This window comes from Bos grunniens, chromosome 8, assembly GCF_055505025.1.
Source record: "Bos grunniens cultivar Pamir isolate PY7600 chromosome 8, Bosgru_T2T1.0, whole genome shotgun sequence".
NCBI classification, from domain to species: domain Eukaryota; kingdom Metazoa; phylum Chordata; class Mammalia; order Artiodactyla; family Bovidae; genus Bos; species Bos grunniens.
This window is the reverse complement of record NC_141172.1, coordinates 21,652,999-21,670,385: the sequence shown is the minus strand read 5'-3', so window position 1 is coordinate 21,670,385 and position 17,387 is coordinate 21,652,999. Positions and strand designations below refer to the sequence as shown.

The window sequence follows — 17,387 nt, the reverse complement described above, 5'->3', positions numbered from 1 at the left end:
GGGCAGTGAGACTCACACTACTCAGTCAGGGGGAAATAGCCTTCTTTCTTTGCTTGTGGGTGATTCTTCAGTTGAAGTTGTTTTAATTTATATTGACACACTGGACAAGATTGGTCTCACTGCTCCTGCTCTAGTCCTAATTCATGATGAGGTGAGAACAATAAAAGGAAGTAAAGAAAGCCAGAGGGGCTGTATCTCTATCATTTTCAAAACTTCAGATTTTTTTGTTTTTCTTTGCAACTTTCCTAGAAAGTAAAATTCGAGATGAGAAAACAAATGTAGACAAAAAGAAAACAAATGTAAATCTGAATGTTATGAATATGAAAAAAGGGAAGTGGCTTTCCCCTGACACGATGACGTTTTCTGAGTTAGCAAACTTCAGTGCAGCACAGCTGGGGACACGCTGAGGCAGAGGGGAAGGATGAGGCCAGTGTGAACAACAGAAAGGCTGGGACACAGCTGCGTCTGCCAGAAACTCAGTGAAGGAAAAGTTCTGGGTCAGTTGACTGCCCTTGGCTTTGCAGGATTAGTTACCTCATTTTTCTTTCATTTAATCCATGTAAGATCAGTTTTAGGAGAGAAGGAAGAAGTCACATCCATCAGCTCACAAGGAATCCCAGTTGCTAGAAAACTAATGCTCTCTGGCAGGATTGTGGAGACCAACCTTCCTGAGCATCTGTCTAGGTGATAAATCTCTCAACAATGAGAAGATGCTTTACGAAAACTAAAATTAAATAAAAGGGAATCAGATAATTCCAAAGATCATTATATTAATCTGGGTAATAGTAATCATAATATTAAAAAGTAGTAACTGAATTTTGTTTGCTGCTAATAGACTTGACATTTTAAGCTCTTTAAAATACTAACTCAGGGTCTCATTAACCCTATTTGGATCACAGCATTTATACAACTGGAGAGAAATATCAATCTGGAGCATTGAACTATTCCCAATGTACCAAATACAAAGGAGCTTTATAATGATTTGTCTGAACAAGCCCATTAAAAAGAGTGAAGGGTTCAAATGAACATGATACTGGGAAACCAACAAAATAAATTGAAGGAGATGACAAAAGCCCTAATATCCCCTGCAAATGCTAAAGGGTCACTGTTAATAGTTTTGAAGGGCAATAAGGGAGGTGGTCTTAAGTCTAGAGAAATCTCTTTAAGGTCTCATCAAAATAGACAAAATTGCTATTAAGTAGTTAGAGGGGATGGAGAAGGCAATGGCACCCCACTCCAGTACTCTTGCTTGGAAAATCCCATGGATAGAGGAGCCTGGTAGGCTGTAGTCCATGGGGTCGATAAGAGTCGGACACGACTGAGCGACTTCCCTTTCACTTTTCACTTTCATGCATTGGAGAAGGAAATGGCAACCCACTCCAGTGTTCTTGCCTGGAGAATCCCAGGGACGGTAGAGCCTGGTGGGCTGCTGTCTCTGGGGTCGCACAGAGTCGGACACGACTGAAGTGACTTAGCAGCAGCAGCAGCAGTTAGAGGGGAATAGATTTTTCTGCTAATTGAAAAAAAAATAAAAATGAACGGGACTTCCTACTGGTCAGGATCTGGTCCTTTCACACTGTGACCTGGATTTAGTCCTGGGTATGAAAAATGGGATCCCACAAGCCACAAGGTGGTAGGTCTAAGATTTTATGAGTGATTTCTTCAGTCAAATATGGGCTTCCCTGGTGGTTCCAATGGTAAAGAATCTGTCTGCAATGCAGGAGATCTGGGTTCGATCCCAAGGTAGGGAAGATCCACTGGTGAAGGGAATGGCAATCAACTCCAATATTCTTTCCTGGAAAATTCCATGGACAGCGAAGCTTGGAGAGCTATAGTCCATGAAGTTGCAAAGAGTTGGACATGACTAGGGACTAACACTTTCACACTTTCTTCAATGAAATATAGTATCCCTGGTATCTTTGTATTTTAGACTCTTGACTTTTCTCATGAGTTTAAGAACAAAAGAAAAACATCTAACAATTTCCATCCATTTTAGCTCTGACATTTCTCCTATAAGATTACAACTAAAATGACACTCCGCATCTGGTTCTACCTGAATGAAGTCACTACCCACTGCAGTCCCTGACCTCCAACACACGCTTGATAGGAGTTCAGGATAGAGATCAGGAAAGAGGCACTCTGTGCTGCAGGAAAACTGACACAGCAGGCTGGCAGTTCAGGTCCCTCCATTGTGTCCAGCTCTTTGCAACCCCATTGATAGTTGCACGCCAGGCTTCCCTATCTATTCCTGTCCAACAGGCCAGCAGAGAGTTAGATAATTTTCTGAGAAAAATTTATGAACCCAATTTTTGCAACTTCTCATACTTAGAAACGCTGTAAGATCTTTCAGAGAGACATCTGTACCTCCTGACTCTCAGCCACCTTCTACCAAGTGATGGCACGTAACCCCTTCAGCATAATCATGTATGTGCTGACACCCTCTAAGTCCTTGGAGCAGTTCCTCAGAGCTGAGGAGAGTTCGTCCTCCAGTTATAGTCCTCAGTAAGTCCTCCAAAAAAACTGAACTCTGGCAGTCATGTTGTCAGTATTTTTCAGTTGACAAGGACCCTTTGCAGAAGACCTCCTCAGGTCAACTTGCTGGTCTCATTCATAGTGAAGACACCTGCATTTCTCACCTCCAGTCCAGATGGGTCATCCTATTGTTTACTGATAGAGTCCAGTGAAGAACCTCTTTTCTTTATTTTTCCAACCATGAATTCAGATGTGGGTACTGAGAAAGCCTCATGTATTACCAAGATGGAAGAGCATACATACTTCCTGGACAGAATTATGGAAGGTTTTGAAAGGACTCCTTAGCGTGGAGAGACTACCTTGGACTCCAGGGTCAGCCTCATGGTTTTGTATAGTTGAATTTATTTAAAGTTCTAGCCTCAATGTATTAAACATTATAAAATAATATTGTAGGACTTTAATAAAAATATTGTTTAAGAAATCATTTGTTAATAAAATGATATTTTAACAGTAATATAGGAATGGTTTTTGCTTCTTTTAGGACCCTATTCCTCAGACAGGTTTCCAAGCCTCTAAATGTACTTTAAATGTCTCTCTGATGATTCATGGGGTCGCAAAGAGTCGGACACGACTGAGGGACTGGACTGAACTGAACTGAACTGACTTTAAATGTTCCTGCTTACTGCTGTTTGTACCAACTGGAAACAAGAAAAAGATGATTGATTCATCAACGTCCTTTTTCCAAATTGCCTACATTAAATACATGAATTTCCACAAAGATCTTTGCTACTTTTAGGAATTGTGATCTTCCAGAGTGTACATTACTGATATGTGTCCTTTCAGGAAGGCTCTGTCACGCTAGTTGCTAAGTGTATTAAAATCGCTGCCTGTGTCCCTTCTATTTAAGATTGTTTAATTTTGCTTGTCTCTGAAAGAGGCAAAGGTATCATGATGGAGTTAAAGAACTTCCTTGCATTTCATTGTCCCCAGGCACGTCTTGCCCTGCTCTGTGATAACTTGCTGGGTCCTAAGGAGGTAGCAAGTCTGCAACTGTGATGGGCGTGACCCTCCTCCCTTCAGAGACTCTGAAGCCTGCTGTGGTATGAATGTCACCTGTGCTGGAGGCACAGCTAGTAGCTAGGCTTTCATGCTGTCTCTGTGCTCTCAGCATCCACTTCAGTCTTCTCATTCTCTGGAAAGGAATGTTGTAGAGAAATGCTTGCCTCAATTCTGCTCATCTGTATTGTTCCATGTCCTGAGGACTTGCTGCTATTGTCTTGCTTCTTCTGAACCACTTTGTGTATCATCTTGAGATTCCTAGCTTAATAGGAAAGTAAAAATGTAAACCTAAAGGGCCTGTGCTGTGATTTTCCATAATGTTCAACACATCATTGATTCCTTCTTCATTAAGAAACCTGCTGGTTTCTGTTGATTAATTCTACCGAGCAAGCTCTCACTAAGGTGATCAGTGTCATCTCTTTTCCCAAGTAGGAAGAACTTTCCATCTACATATCCACGAATGCATTGAGTCTTAAGGGGTTGCAACCCTTCCATTTCTGTCTTTTCACCACTCTCTCTTGTGTTGCTAACACACGGCCATTCCATCTCTGCTTCCGTTGGGGCATTCCCTCCCTTTGAAGGTTGAGGTCATAGGACTCAATTTGAAGTCTTTTTCCCATTTGATACTCATTTCCCACTTGATCAGTTTTTCTGTTCCATGCTTTACATTTCATGAAATTGCTTGTAAATTGCCATCTCCAACATCCAGTGGGCATTTTCACTGAAATGTTTACTAATTAATTGTAGTAGTTAACTTTTTATATCCTGTCACATCTTGCTCCACATTCTACTGGCAGAATTCCAGTTTTCTCCATTTCATTGTAGCATTCAACCTGATATTCATTTCTGCTACTAATTCAGTTCAGTTCAGTCTCTCAGTCGTGTCTGACTCTTTGCGACCCCATGAATTGCAGCACGCCAGGCCTCCCTGTCCATCACCAACTCCCCGAGTTCACTCAGACTCATGTCCATCAAGTCGGTGATGCCATCCAGCCATCTCATCCTCTGTCATCCCCTTCTCCTCCTGCCTCCAATCCCTCCCAGCATCAGAATCTTTTCCAATGAGTCAACTCTTCGCATCAGGTGGCCAAAGTACTGGAGTGTCAACTTCAGCATCATTCCTTCCAAAGAAATCCCAGGGCTGATCTCCTTCACAATGGACTGGTTGAATCTCCTTGCAGTCCAAGGGACTCTCAAGAGTCTTCTCCAACACCACAGTTCAAAAGCATCAATTCTTTGGCGCTCAGCTTTCTTCACAGTCCAACTCTCACATCCATACATGACCACTGGAAAAACCATAGCCTTCACTAGATGGACCTTAGTGAACATTTTATTATGAATTAACTGATTATTGATTTGAGGTTAATTTCTTTTTAAAAAATCAAAGCTACAAAAATGACTGAATTAGTTACATTTACATCTAGGTCTTGAGAGCAACCCACAACCTGGCTCAAGGAAGTGTATTTTTTATTCAAATCTGAAAATCAAAAAAGGGGGTCAAGGACTTGTAAAATGAATTGTTTAATCAAGTTATGCATTCAGCTTGGCGTTTTGTTTTAAAGAAAAAGAAATAAAGAATGTTTTTATAGTAAGAATTTAATGAAAAATAAAAATTATAAACTAAGTATAAAATTCATGCCAATCCCAAAGAAAGGCAGTGCCAAAGAATGCTCAAACTACCACATAATTGCATTCATCTCACATACTCGCAAAGTAATGCTCAAAATTTTCCAAGCCAGGATTCAACAGTATGTGAACCGTGAACTTTCAAATGTTCAAGTTGGTTTTAGAAAATGCAGAGGAACCAGAGGTCAAATTGCCAACATCCGTTGGATCATTGAAAAGTTCCAGAAAAACATCTACTTCTGCTTTATTGACTATGCCAAAGCCTTTGACTGTATAGATCACAACAAATTGTGGAAAATTCTTCAAGAGATGGGAATAGCAGACCACCTGATCTGCCTCCTGAGAAATCTGTATGCAAGTCAAGAAGCAACAGTTAGAACTGAACATAGAACAACAGATTGGTTCCAAATAGGAAAAGGAGTCTGTCAAGGCTGTATATTGTCACCCTGCTTGTTTAACTTATATGCAGAGTACATCATGAGAAATACTGGACTAGATGAAGCACAAGCTGGAATCAAGATTGTCGGGAGAAATATCAATAACCTCAGATATGCAGATGACACCACCCTTATAGCAGAAAGTGAAGAAGAACCAAACAGCCTCTTGATGAAAGTGAAAGAGGTGAATAAAAAAATTGGCTTAAAGCTCAACATTCAGAAAACCAAGATTGTGGCATCTAGTCCTATCATTCATGTCAAATAGATAGGGAAACAATGCAAAGAGTCAGAGGCTTTATTTTGGGGCTCCAAAATCACTGCAGATGGTGATTGCAGCCATGAAATTAAAAGACGCTTGCTCCTTGGAAGAAAAGCTATGACCAACCTAGACAGCATATTAAAAAGCAGAGACATTACTTTGCCAACAAAGATCCATCTAGTCAAGCCTATGGTTTTTCCAGTAGTCATGTATGGATGTGAGAGTTGGAGTATAAAGAAAACTGAACGTGGAAGAACTAGTGCTTTTGAACTATGGTATTGGAGAAGATTCTCGAGAGTCCCTTGGACAGCAAGGAGATCCAGCCACTCCATCCTAAAGGAAATCAATCCTGAATATTCATTGGAAGGACTGATACTGAAGCTGAAACTCCAATACTTTGGCCACCTGATGTGAAGAACTGACTCCTTGGAAAAGATCCTGATGCTAGGAAAGATTGAAATTAGGGGAAGAAGGGGACTACAGAGGATGAGATGGTTGGATGGCAAACCAACTCAATGCCCATGAATTTGAGTGGACTCCAGGAGTTGGTGATGGACAGGGAGGCCTGGCGTGCTGTAGTCCATGGGGTCGCAAAGAGTTGGACACAACTGAGTGACTGAACTGAGTTGAACTGAGTATTATGCCACTGTTTTCTGTAGACCATCAGAAAATTGAAACTATGGTCCTATCAATCGTGGAAGAATGCAAACCTTATATATTACATCTTAAAAAGGAAATGCAGAGAGTTGTGGCAGGATTTATCTTGGTGCAATTTAAACTGTCAGAATAGACTATGGCATCACACCTCTGAGTCTTCTTTTAGACTAAAGAAGATAATTAGATTGAGCTTTGGGTTTTTATTTCAAGCTCAGTTGACTCATGTAGATGAATATCTCCTTTTTGATTGAGACTTCCATGAGTATATTTCATTTCCAGTGTAATAACACAGAAGAAACATCGAAGCTGTGACATTCTCTGATGCCCAGAACAGAAGGGAAAATCTTTTCAGTGGAAACAAAAGAGAAAAGTGTGGAAAATGACAGTTTTGACCTATTAAAGATCTTATTTGCAGGAAGTTGCTGGAAACAGCTGGATAAAGCCTGGCACAACCTGACATCTGCAGCATCACCAAGCTCACCAGATGCCAACCCCTTTCCTGATGACACAGAGGGTGAAGTTATCCAGCCCTGGAGAATGGTGATCATCACCATTGCCATCCTCCTAGAGACGAGGAATCACCAAACTCAGAGCTTTAGTGAAACTGAGTCCCAGTGCTACAGCTTAACAAGGAGCTCCAAGCTGCCTTCCCTACACCTCTGTGGCTGGGATGGGCACCGAAGATCTCCCTGTAACAGACCAACTGGCCCTGCTCGCCTAGCGGAAACCGACTCCAGGTCAAGAGCCTTGAACTTGAGCATGGGTACCACCAAGGATAACCAGAGAGTCCCGGTTGACAGGAGCCTCATGCCAGGGCAAGGCGTCGCTGGGGCCCCAGGAGCTCGTGGGGCCCCAGGAGCAGTGAGGAAACTTTCTTTTCGGACTAGACTGCCCAGGGGTGTTTTTTAGTGGCTTTGCTCAGAGCCTTTGATTTCTGCACCTGCAGCTATATCCATCCTCCCCTTCCTGGGATGAGATTTTAGCCAGAGCAGTTTACACTGGTGCCCGTTTATGCAGTGGTTAGTGGCTGGAAATCAGAGCATATTGTGGTATGTTTTCAGATTCAGGGTTGTTTCTGGGGAAAGGAGTGATTCAGGGAAAGTTGAAAGGCATCTACAGTCTGGAAGGGCATCTACCTGATATTGGAACCCTCCAGTGGGAAGACTTGAGGACAAGACTGAGACTTCAAGGAGCCCCTCAAAAGGGAAAGTGATGTCATTTAATTTAAATGGTTAATTTCTCCTGCAATGATCAAGTAGTTGAAAAATGTTTTTAAATGTATAGGTAAGTCTTAAACTCACACCAAGTTTAAATATTTTCCTTAAGCCAAAACAAGACTTTAAGGTTCTGGCTTCAGTGGAAGCAAAATCATCTGCAATGTGTTCAAAATTACTTCTTTGTTCATCTTAGTTCAATTGAGCAAAAGCTGTAGTTGAAAAACTTATGACTCATTAACTACCTTAAATAATTTCAATTTTCAAAATCTTTCTTTCTTCTCATTTCTTTTAATCTGGGATTGTATGTTAAGCTTTCAAATTTATACATAGTTTTCCACTGAAGAGTTTTACTAACTTTTTAAAAATGTCATTTCATACAGATAAGTTGCTTTAAAATTCATAATCAAGATGTTTTTTATTTCAACATAATGTAAGTTTACACTTAATATACTATTTGCTACTTAATAAGCATCTTTTATGCCAAATGCACTGATTGCATGTTGATTTGATGCCCAGTAAATATCTCGCTGTGCTTGGTACAGCTATGAGATTATTTAATTTGCTAGTAAAATGTAAAAATGTATAGATATGCTTTGTACAATATAAAAAAGATTTCTGCTGCTAAGTCGCTTCAGTCATGTCTGACTCTGTGTGACCCCATAGACAGCAGCCCACCTGGCTCCTCCATTCCTGGGATTCTCCAGGCAAGAACACTGGAGTGGGTTGCCATTTCCTTCTCCAGTGCATGCATGCTAAGTCACTTCAGTTGTGTCTGACTCTGTGCGACCCCATGGACAGCAGCCCACCAGGCTCCTCTATCCACAGGATTCTCTAGGCAAGAATACTGGAGTAGGTTGCCATTTCTATCTCCATAGAAAAGATTAACCTATTCTAATTTGCAGAGGTAGAATTTTTGCATTAAAAATTAGAGCTGAGCAAGGCACAGATATGGCATAACCATTCTTAGGGTAGACATGAAATAATGGTGAAACCTTTGTATACACCTGTCACAGAACAACTCTCAGAGTTACGTTTAATGTGTCCCTGCTGCTTTATATAATCTACTATTTATGATAACTTTATAAGTTGTTATATTAACATTATATAAAGTACATAAAATGAGATGGTATATTGAATGGAGTACAGTATTCTCATTATCTCTATTTTATTTTCAATTGGACACTGATTGCTTTACAATGTTTTCTTGGTTTCTGTTGTACAACAATGTAAATCAACTATAAATACACATATATCCACTCCCATATTCCTATTTTAAAGCTGAGAAAACTGTAGTATAGGACAGAAAAAACTACTGGACTAAATAGTGCCGAAAGTTGAGGGAAGACTAAAGAGATGCCCAGATAACAAATATACTGGTCACATAAGAAGACAAGATTAAGCCGCACACACACACACACAAAATGCAGCAAGATTGTCATTTTCAAACAGTTTAACTGGTAAAACTCTTTTAAGCTTATCATTATTATTATTATCATTATTACACTTACACTTTTATTGATAACCCTGAGGACCAGTAGTATGCTACCATTGTGCAGGATGCTGGGTGGGAATAAGAAATGGAGATGTGTCCTGCTCTGGGGAGTCAATTCCTCACCGTTCAAGGGGCTCTCAGTTAGAAGGTCCTGATGGAGGATGTGTGTGGGGGAGGGGTGTTTAAAACTAAAAAGCAAGGCCTTGATCTTTTTTTTTTTCCTTTTAGTTCTACCAGTTTATTGTTACCAACCCATCTCCCTCCACCCTCATGCACGCATGCTCAGTCATGTAACCCCATGGACTGCCGTCCGCCAAGCTGCTCTGTCCATGGACTTTTCCAGGCAAGAATACTGAGTGTGTTGCCATTTCCTTCTCCAGGAAGGCCTTGATCTTGAAAAGTACAGACTGTAGGAAATTCTTAAAACAATAATAGTTGAAATATGGTAAATGAAATGTATAAATTGCTGGAATCTTTGTTGATCAATTTTTGTAAATGAACCCTGGCTTGTTACTGCAGGAACTTGGATATACCTCAGTAATGATATTTTCTGTGCATCATGTTGACGTATTGATTATTAAACTCCTTCTTAGAAAATCATACTGTTTGAAGATAGAGAATATACCTATTTCCAGTAATTAACCTCCTGTTCAAATCTCAGCCAAACATAGGTCCATGGTGCTGAATAAAAGATATGGTGGGTGTGCATGAGATGCTTCAACATATTTCAAATGGTCAAGTATTGAAGTTGGCTTAGTTTCTGTTTCAAGATGGTGGAGTAGAAGGACATGCACTCATCTCTTGCAAGAGCACCAAAATCGCAATGAGCTGTTGAAAACTGTCCACAGGAGGACTCTGGAGCCCACCCAAAAAAGATACCCCATGTCCAAAGACAAAAAAGAAATTACAACGAGATAGTAGAAGGGGCTCAAGCACAATAAAAATAAATGTCATATCTGCCAGGTGGGAAACCAACGAAGTGGAAAACAGTACTACCAAAAAAGTTCTCTCACTGTGGTGAAGGATCTAAGACTCACGTCAGGCTTCCGGGTCTGCAGATCCAGCATAGGGACTGGGTATCCCCAGGGAATCTGACTCTGAAGGCCAGGGAGATTTGATTACAAGTCTTCCACAGGACTATGGAAAAGAGACTCCATTCTCAAAGGGGACAAACAAAATCTTGCGAGCACCAAGACGCAAGGGAACTGAGCAGCAGTGACCCCACAGGAGACTGAACCAGACCTACCTGCTAAAGGTGGAGTCTCCTGTGGAGGTGGGTCAGCAGGGGCTTGCCGTGGGGGCAAGGGCACTAGCTGCAGCAATCCTGGAAGGTGCCCCGTGGCGTGAGTCCCCTGGGGGTTTCAGAAAATCACACTTCAGTCATTAATAATGTTTCTCACTTCTTTAGTATGAGAAGGGTAACAATTGGTTTCGGAACTCTTTGTTGGGTTTTGGTCTTTCAGTAGCAATGCAGAGGCTCCTGGAGGTGATCTTGCCAGCAAGTATGGACAAGGGACTTTACTGAAAAGAGAACTAGGATCCAAGCTGGGACGGCATAGGACTGGAGGGCAGAAGTCCATTTCACAGCGCCTGCTCTTTCCTTCCTGCCTCTGCATGTGTTTGATTTTCTGCATTGATATGAGATCTCTATACTTTCCCCATTATTCGTCTTTGTATTACATCAAAGCATTTTCTACTAATTCTTCTTTCTCAAAGAGTTTTTTCCGAACTCATAGAAATGCTTTTAGAAATATGAAACCCAGAAATTGGAATTCTCTTCAGCATACAGCAAAGGAAAGTTCTCACACAGAAAACACTGTGAAACCAGCACCAAAGTTGAAAGAAAATACCTTTGTCAGGGGCAAGCACCTTTCCAGTGCTGCCCTCCAGTCGCTGTCTCAGGGCAGCTGTCCTGTCTCCTCCCTGAGGGCAGTCACTCTGTGATTCTAACAGTCCTGATGATTTCTGCCAGGAGCACTTGATGCCTCTTGTGTGATATAAACTCATGAATCCAAACAGTAATCCTGTGAAAACTACTCTTACTGTCCCCATATTAAAGATGAAGAAACTGATCTATAGTGTTTGTGATATTTTTTAGGATGTCACTGCTGGTAAATAGCAGAGTTGGGATTCAGAGGTTTTGGAATTTCTAGAACTCTCCTTTCACTTGGGCTCTTTTCCTGTGGCTTCCACTCTGACTACACCATGCAGCTAGAAGAAACCAGCACAGAACAGAGCTCCTGTGTTGGAGGCGGTGAAGGTATTGTGGAAGGGAGTGAATTGCTCCATAAGGCAGTACTGAGGAGAAGGTGGGAGGCAGAGTAATAGGAGTCAGGAGCAGCCAGTCAACACCTTATGTCATCAGCTTTCCTGCAGGAGGTGACTGTTTCCCTCAGATATGTATATCAACCATTCTTTAATCAGTGGGTATAAATTAGTTATGCCTATGACATTAAGATAGCATATTCAAAAGCAGAGACATTACTTTGCCAACAAAGATTTGTCTAGTCAAGGCTATGGTTTTTCCTGTGGTCATGTATGGATGTGAGAGTTGGACTGTGAAGAAAGCTGAGCGCCAAAGAATTGATGCTTTTGAACTGTGGTGTTGGAGAAGACTCTTGAGAGTCCCTTGGACTGCAAGGAGATCCAACCAGTCCATTCTGAAGGAGATCAGCCCTGGGATTTCTTTGGAAGGAATGATGCTAAAGCTGAAACTCCAGTACTTTGGCCACCTCATGCGAAGAGTTGACTCATTGGGAAAGACTCTGATGCTGGGAGGGATTGGGGGCAGGAGGAGAAGGGGATCACAGAGGATGAGATCGCTGGATGGCATCACTGACTCAATGGACGTGGGTCTGAGTGAACTCCGGGAGTTGGTGATGGACAGGGAGGCCTGGCGTGCTGCGATCCATGGGGTCACAAAGAGTCGGACACGACTGAGCAACTGATCTGATCTGATGACATCAAGGAAATGGCAATGCACTCCAGTGTTCTTGCCTGGAGAATCCCAGGGACGGGGGAGCCTGGTGGGCTGCTGTCTGTGGGGTCACACAGAGTTGGACACGACTGAAGCGACTTAGCAGCAGCAGCAGCAGCAGCATGACATCAAAATTAACCATTTTCTACAATTTCATAATCTCCTTTCTACCTGTTTTCTTTTTGGCACCCTCAACAGCTTGTAGGAACTTAGTTCCCTAACCAAGGCTCCCTGGAGAGAAAACTCAGAGTCCTAAAAACTGTACCACCAGAGAACTTGAAGAACTCCACCTTTTGACAGACATTTGTTGGAAAGTGATAGAACTGTTCCACAGTATAAAGGGAACAAATACTGTTTTGTGATAGGTATATATAGACAAAATAAGGATTTAAGTTTTCAAAATTAAAAAAAACTCAAGAAGTTTACCTTGATAAGTATTTAATAAATAAAACAAATAACAATTTTAATGAAATAGAAAGGGGAATATATTTTCTAAATCTTAATACAATGTAAGCATATACATATTTTATATGAAAATATAACATTGAGATAGAGTAATACATTAAGTCAATAAAATATAAATAAATAACATCAAACAGTCTTTGCTTATGGACTGATACCCCTTTTACATCTACTTGCTTACTAATACAGCATTACTATGTATTGGCTGAACTAATTCAATAAATCTGGTGGCTAAAGAAGAAACCAGAGTCTTCTGAAATGACAACACCAGAGTGTACAAGGGTGATGTGGAATATTAGTCAGTGAGAGTCATGCCAAGGTGAGTTCAGGTCTCCATTCCTCATTTTTAACCTTTCTTGCAAGCTGGTTGATGAAGACAAGGATCTCATGATTTCCACTCTGACAATTTCCCAGGCGCAGTTGCTGTATTTCTTCTCTTGCAGGTAGACATGGATTCCTTGGAAGTACCTCTTCAGGGCCAATATGGGGCCCATTCTTCCCAGGGCAGAGTCTTCCTCTCCTGTCACGGGGCCCAGGCAGGCGTCCAGGTCGTCCAGCTGCTGATGGAGTCCAGTGCAGAGCTGCTCCAGGAGGGTGGTGTCCCAGGCAGCAGAGGAGCGCTCTGTGTGGAAGAGGTTGAAGCTCTGCTGGAGCATCTCGTGGAGCACAGAGAAGGCCTGGGCCTCCTGGAGCTGGCCGCCCTCCACCATCTCCTGGGGGAAAGCAAAGTCTTTTCTGTCCTGCAGACAAAAGCGAGGGGAGAGCCGCCTCATTTGGCCCAGGAGCCTAAGGTTCTTCCTGCCAACCAGCATGTGGTTCTGAGACAGGTCACAGCCCAGGGATCCTCCCGGGCCATAGCTGACCAGCACCAGGGCCATCAGTAGAGAGAGCACACAGGCCATGGGGAAGATGAGGCTGCTGCTGGGCTGGCTGGGAAGACGTCTGGTGGAACCTTGAGGTAGGTTCTCTGATGCCATGCTTTCTAAGCAAGGCCATTAAATAGGGAACACAGTCATTTTCATTTTCTAATCATTTCTATACACTTTTACTTCCCATTTTGGTTTTCTGTTAAGTATTCTGAATATGGTCAAAGAAATTGTCATCAATTTAAACTATTAATTTTACCTTTTCCCAGTAACTTCAGATGTGCTATCCAAATGGATATTTATCATCAAATGAGAAGGTCTTCGTCTTATGTTAGAATTGAAGTACATTTGTAATTACACATATTATTGCTCCCTGTCTCTCATGCATAAATGTGCCTCTCCTCTTTTCCAGGAACACATTTGTAGCCCTCATCTTAGGCTCCATTTTCCCCTCTCACTTTACCTAGGAAGCCAGGCTCCCTCAGCCCTATGGTTTCTGTATTTATTTAGGGATTTACCAGATCACTGTGGCACTTGATCTCTTTGAAACAAAGGATAGATTTTCCTTAGTGTTTGATTTAGAGAAAAGGCTGATTATTTTCAGTCCATGAGCTTACCACCCCACATTTTTCTTCCTTCTAGAACACTTTCCTACAGGTCCATGTGGTTGTGTTTTAGGGAACCACAAGGTCAGGGCCATTACAGACATCACCCTTTCTTTCCACCATTTTCTTACTGGAGACCTGTCGTCCTCCACAGACTGGGCCAATACCCCCACCAGAATCCTGGTTCCTCTCAGGGAACATGGGTGAGTGTTGGGGGCCAGCGTGAGGCACTCTGCCCGTGGCAAAGGTCATGAGGAAGGAGGCTTGACATACTCAAAGGCAGGATCGAGCCTCAGGATTCCCCCTGGAAATCCTCGAGCATCTACCCCCATAACCAGAGCCTGCCTACTTTACTACTTTGTGCTCTCACCTACACCTCTGACTTTACGGGGGTTGTCCCCCACCACCTCTTTTGGAGAAGGAGTTAACTTAGAGCTCCAGTTAATAAAAACTCCTGGGCGTGACAAGAGTGTTTTAACCTACAAACTCCTCTGAAGGTTCTCTAGCCTGCCTGACAGGCTTGTCTGGCCACATGTGATTGCTCACAGCCTCCCAACCGTGAGAGGCACGAGATGCTTTAAACCTTCTAAAAAACAGGTTCTTTAGAGAAGTTAGAAAACTATTAGTATAAGTATAGTGGGTTGATTAGAAATTGTATTGGTGAAAGGTTTTTTATTTATTGAGCCAATGTTTGTTGCTAAGTCTCCACACCCCCTGCCCTTACACACATTAATGAATATATAGAAGAAATAAGTATTAACCTTTGATATTAATCACGTTAGACCTTAGGCTAAGTAAATTCTTTCCTTAACTAAAACCCACTACACCCTCACCCTATAGGAATGTAACTTTATTTGGGTGGCATCTGTTTTAAGAATAATCACCCCTGGAGAAATAAGTGTCCTGGTTAACTGACCGCTGTCACAAGGAGAGGGTCATAAATTGTCAGCAGGCCCCCTGGCCAGAAGATGATGTAACACCCCTAAGACCTCTGTATACATTTGTATGAAGCACCTGACTTTGATAAAAGTCAGGACTGCTGACCCTGCGTGACTTTTGCATAACATCTCAGTGTATAAAAGTAGACCATGGAAAATAAGGAATTGGGATCAGTTCCTCGAAAGACTGGTCTCCCCATGTCGCTCTCTCTCTCACTCTGGCTGAGTCTCCATCTGGAGCGCGGAACCCGCCATGCTTACTAATTTTGCCTGGGCTTCTAAGATCCGACCGGGGAGGCCTCAGTGTCTCCTCTCCTTCGGGAGAACGGAAGGACGCCTGCAGCCTATGTAAGTGGTGCAAACTTCTTATCTTGAAGTTTTATTGGTCTCCTGCGTAAACCAAACTACTCAGCCTCTTTTCTCCACTGAATTTTCCTACTGAGCTATCCTTATTCTATTACTCTTTATATCTCTAATTAATATCTAATTGAAACTATTGTATCCTGATCCTCGCCGACACCATCCCCGCTTCGAATACCCTGGATCAGCCGGGGCTGGACCCTGGCAGGTGAGGAGTCTCTACATCCAGGATAATTGTATTTTCTAGAAGCACCTCACTCAGAAGGGAGAGATCACATGGAGCCACCCCCTCTCCTCTGAGTGACAGAGTCCCTTCCTCACCTGCTGGACTCCCTCTCTCGGACAGGCTCACCACATCCTGTGGCCTCAAAATCGCCTTCTGAGTAGGGCTTGTTTATTTGTTGGGAAAATAAATTGTCCTCCTGAACCCCATCCTCTCACCTGGAGTGTTTCTGTGAAGGACCCTAGTTCTTGATGGTGACCTCCTCTTCTCCTGATCCAAGGTGTCCAAAATATCAGCAGTGCTCAGATGCTGAGAGCAAAAATGTGTTTGTGTAAGTTGGTGAAGGAATTTCCAAATCCAATCATCTTGCTTTTCAGATCAGATCAGTCGCTCAGTCATGTCCAACTCTTTTCGACCCCATGAACTGCAGAACGCCAGGCCTCCCTGTCCATCACCAACTCCCAGAGTTCACTCATACCCACGTCCATCGAGTCAGTGATGCCATCCAGCCATCTCATCCTCTGTCGTCCCCTTCTCCTCCTGCCCCCAATCCCTCCCAGCATCAGAGTCTTTCCCAATGAGTCAACTCTTCGCATGAGGTGGCCAAAGTATTGGAGTTTCAGCCTCAGCATCAGTCTTTCCAATGAACACCCAGGACTGCTCTCCTTTAGGATGGACTGGTTGGATCTCCTTGCAGTCCAAGAGATTCCCAAGAGTATTCTCCAGCAGCACAGTTCAAAAGCATCAATTCTTCCACACTTAGTTTTCTTCACAGTCCAACTCTCACATCCATACATGACCACAGGAAAAAGCATAGCCTTGACTAGACGAACCTTTGTTGGCAAAGTAATGTCTCTGCTTTTGAATATGCTATCTAGGTTGGTCATAACTTTCCTTCCAAGGAGTAAGCGTCTTTTAATTTCATGGCTGCAGTCACCATCTGTAGTGATTTTGGAGCCCAGAAAAATAAAGTCTGACACTGTTTCCACTGTTTCCCCATCTATTTCCCATGAAGTGGTGGGACCGGATGCCATGATCTTAGTTTTCTGAATGTTGAGCTTTAAGCCAACTTTTTCACTCTCCACTTTCACTTTCCTCAAGAGGCTCTTTGGTTCTTCTTCATTTTCTGCCATAAGGGTGGTGTCATCTGCATATCTGAGGTTATTGATATTTCTCCTGGCAATCTTGATTCCAGCTTGTGTTTCTTCCAGCCCAGCGTTTCTCATGATGTACTCTGCATATAAGTTAAATAAACAGGGTGACAATATATTGCCTTGATGAATTCCTTTTCCTATTTGGAACCAGTCTGTTGTTCCATGTCCAGTTCTAACTGTTGCTTCCTGACCTGCATACAAATTTCTCAAGAGGCAGATCAGGTGGTCTGGGATTCCCATCTCTTTCAGAATTTTCCACAGTTTATTGTGATCCACACAGTTAAAGGCTTTGGCATAGTCAATAAAGCAGAAATAGTTGTTTTTCTAGAACTCTCTTGCTTTTTCCATGATCCAGCGGATGTTGGCAATTTGGTCTCTGGTTCCTCTGCCTTTTCTAAAACCAGCTTGAACATCAGGAAGTTCACGGTTCACATATTGCTGAAGCCTGACTTGGAGAATTTTGAGCATTACTTGACTAGCATGTGAGATGAGTGCAATTGTGTGGTAGTTTGAGCATTCTTTGGCATTGCCTTTCTTTGGGATTGGAATGAAAACTAACCTTTTCCAGTCCTGTGGCCACTGC

General features: G+C 42.4%; 1 protein-coding gene across 1 annotated transcript; it reads right to left on the bottom strand.

The window, feature by feature from the left end:
* Positions 1 to 12,800: 12,800 nt before the first annotated feature.
* Positions 12,801 to 13,638, bottom strand: LOC147366795 (interferon omega-1-like). The gene has a single exon (XM_086414150.1). The coding sequence runs from the start codon at positions 13,633 to 13,635 to the stop codon at positions 12,958 to 12,960; it is 678 nt and encodes a 225-aa protein (XP_086270276.1). The 5' UTR covers positions 13,636 to 13,638; the 3' UTR covers positions 12,801 to 12,957.
* Between the last annotated feature and the right edge of the window lie 3,749 nt (positions 13,639 to 17,387).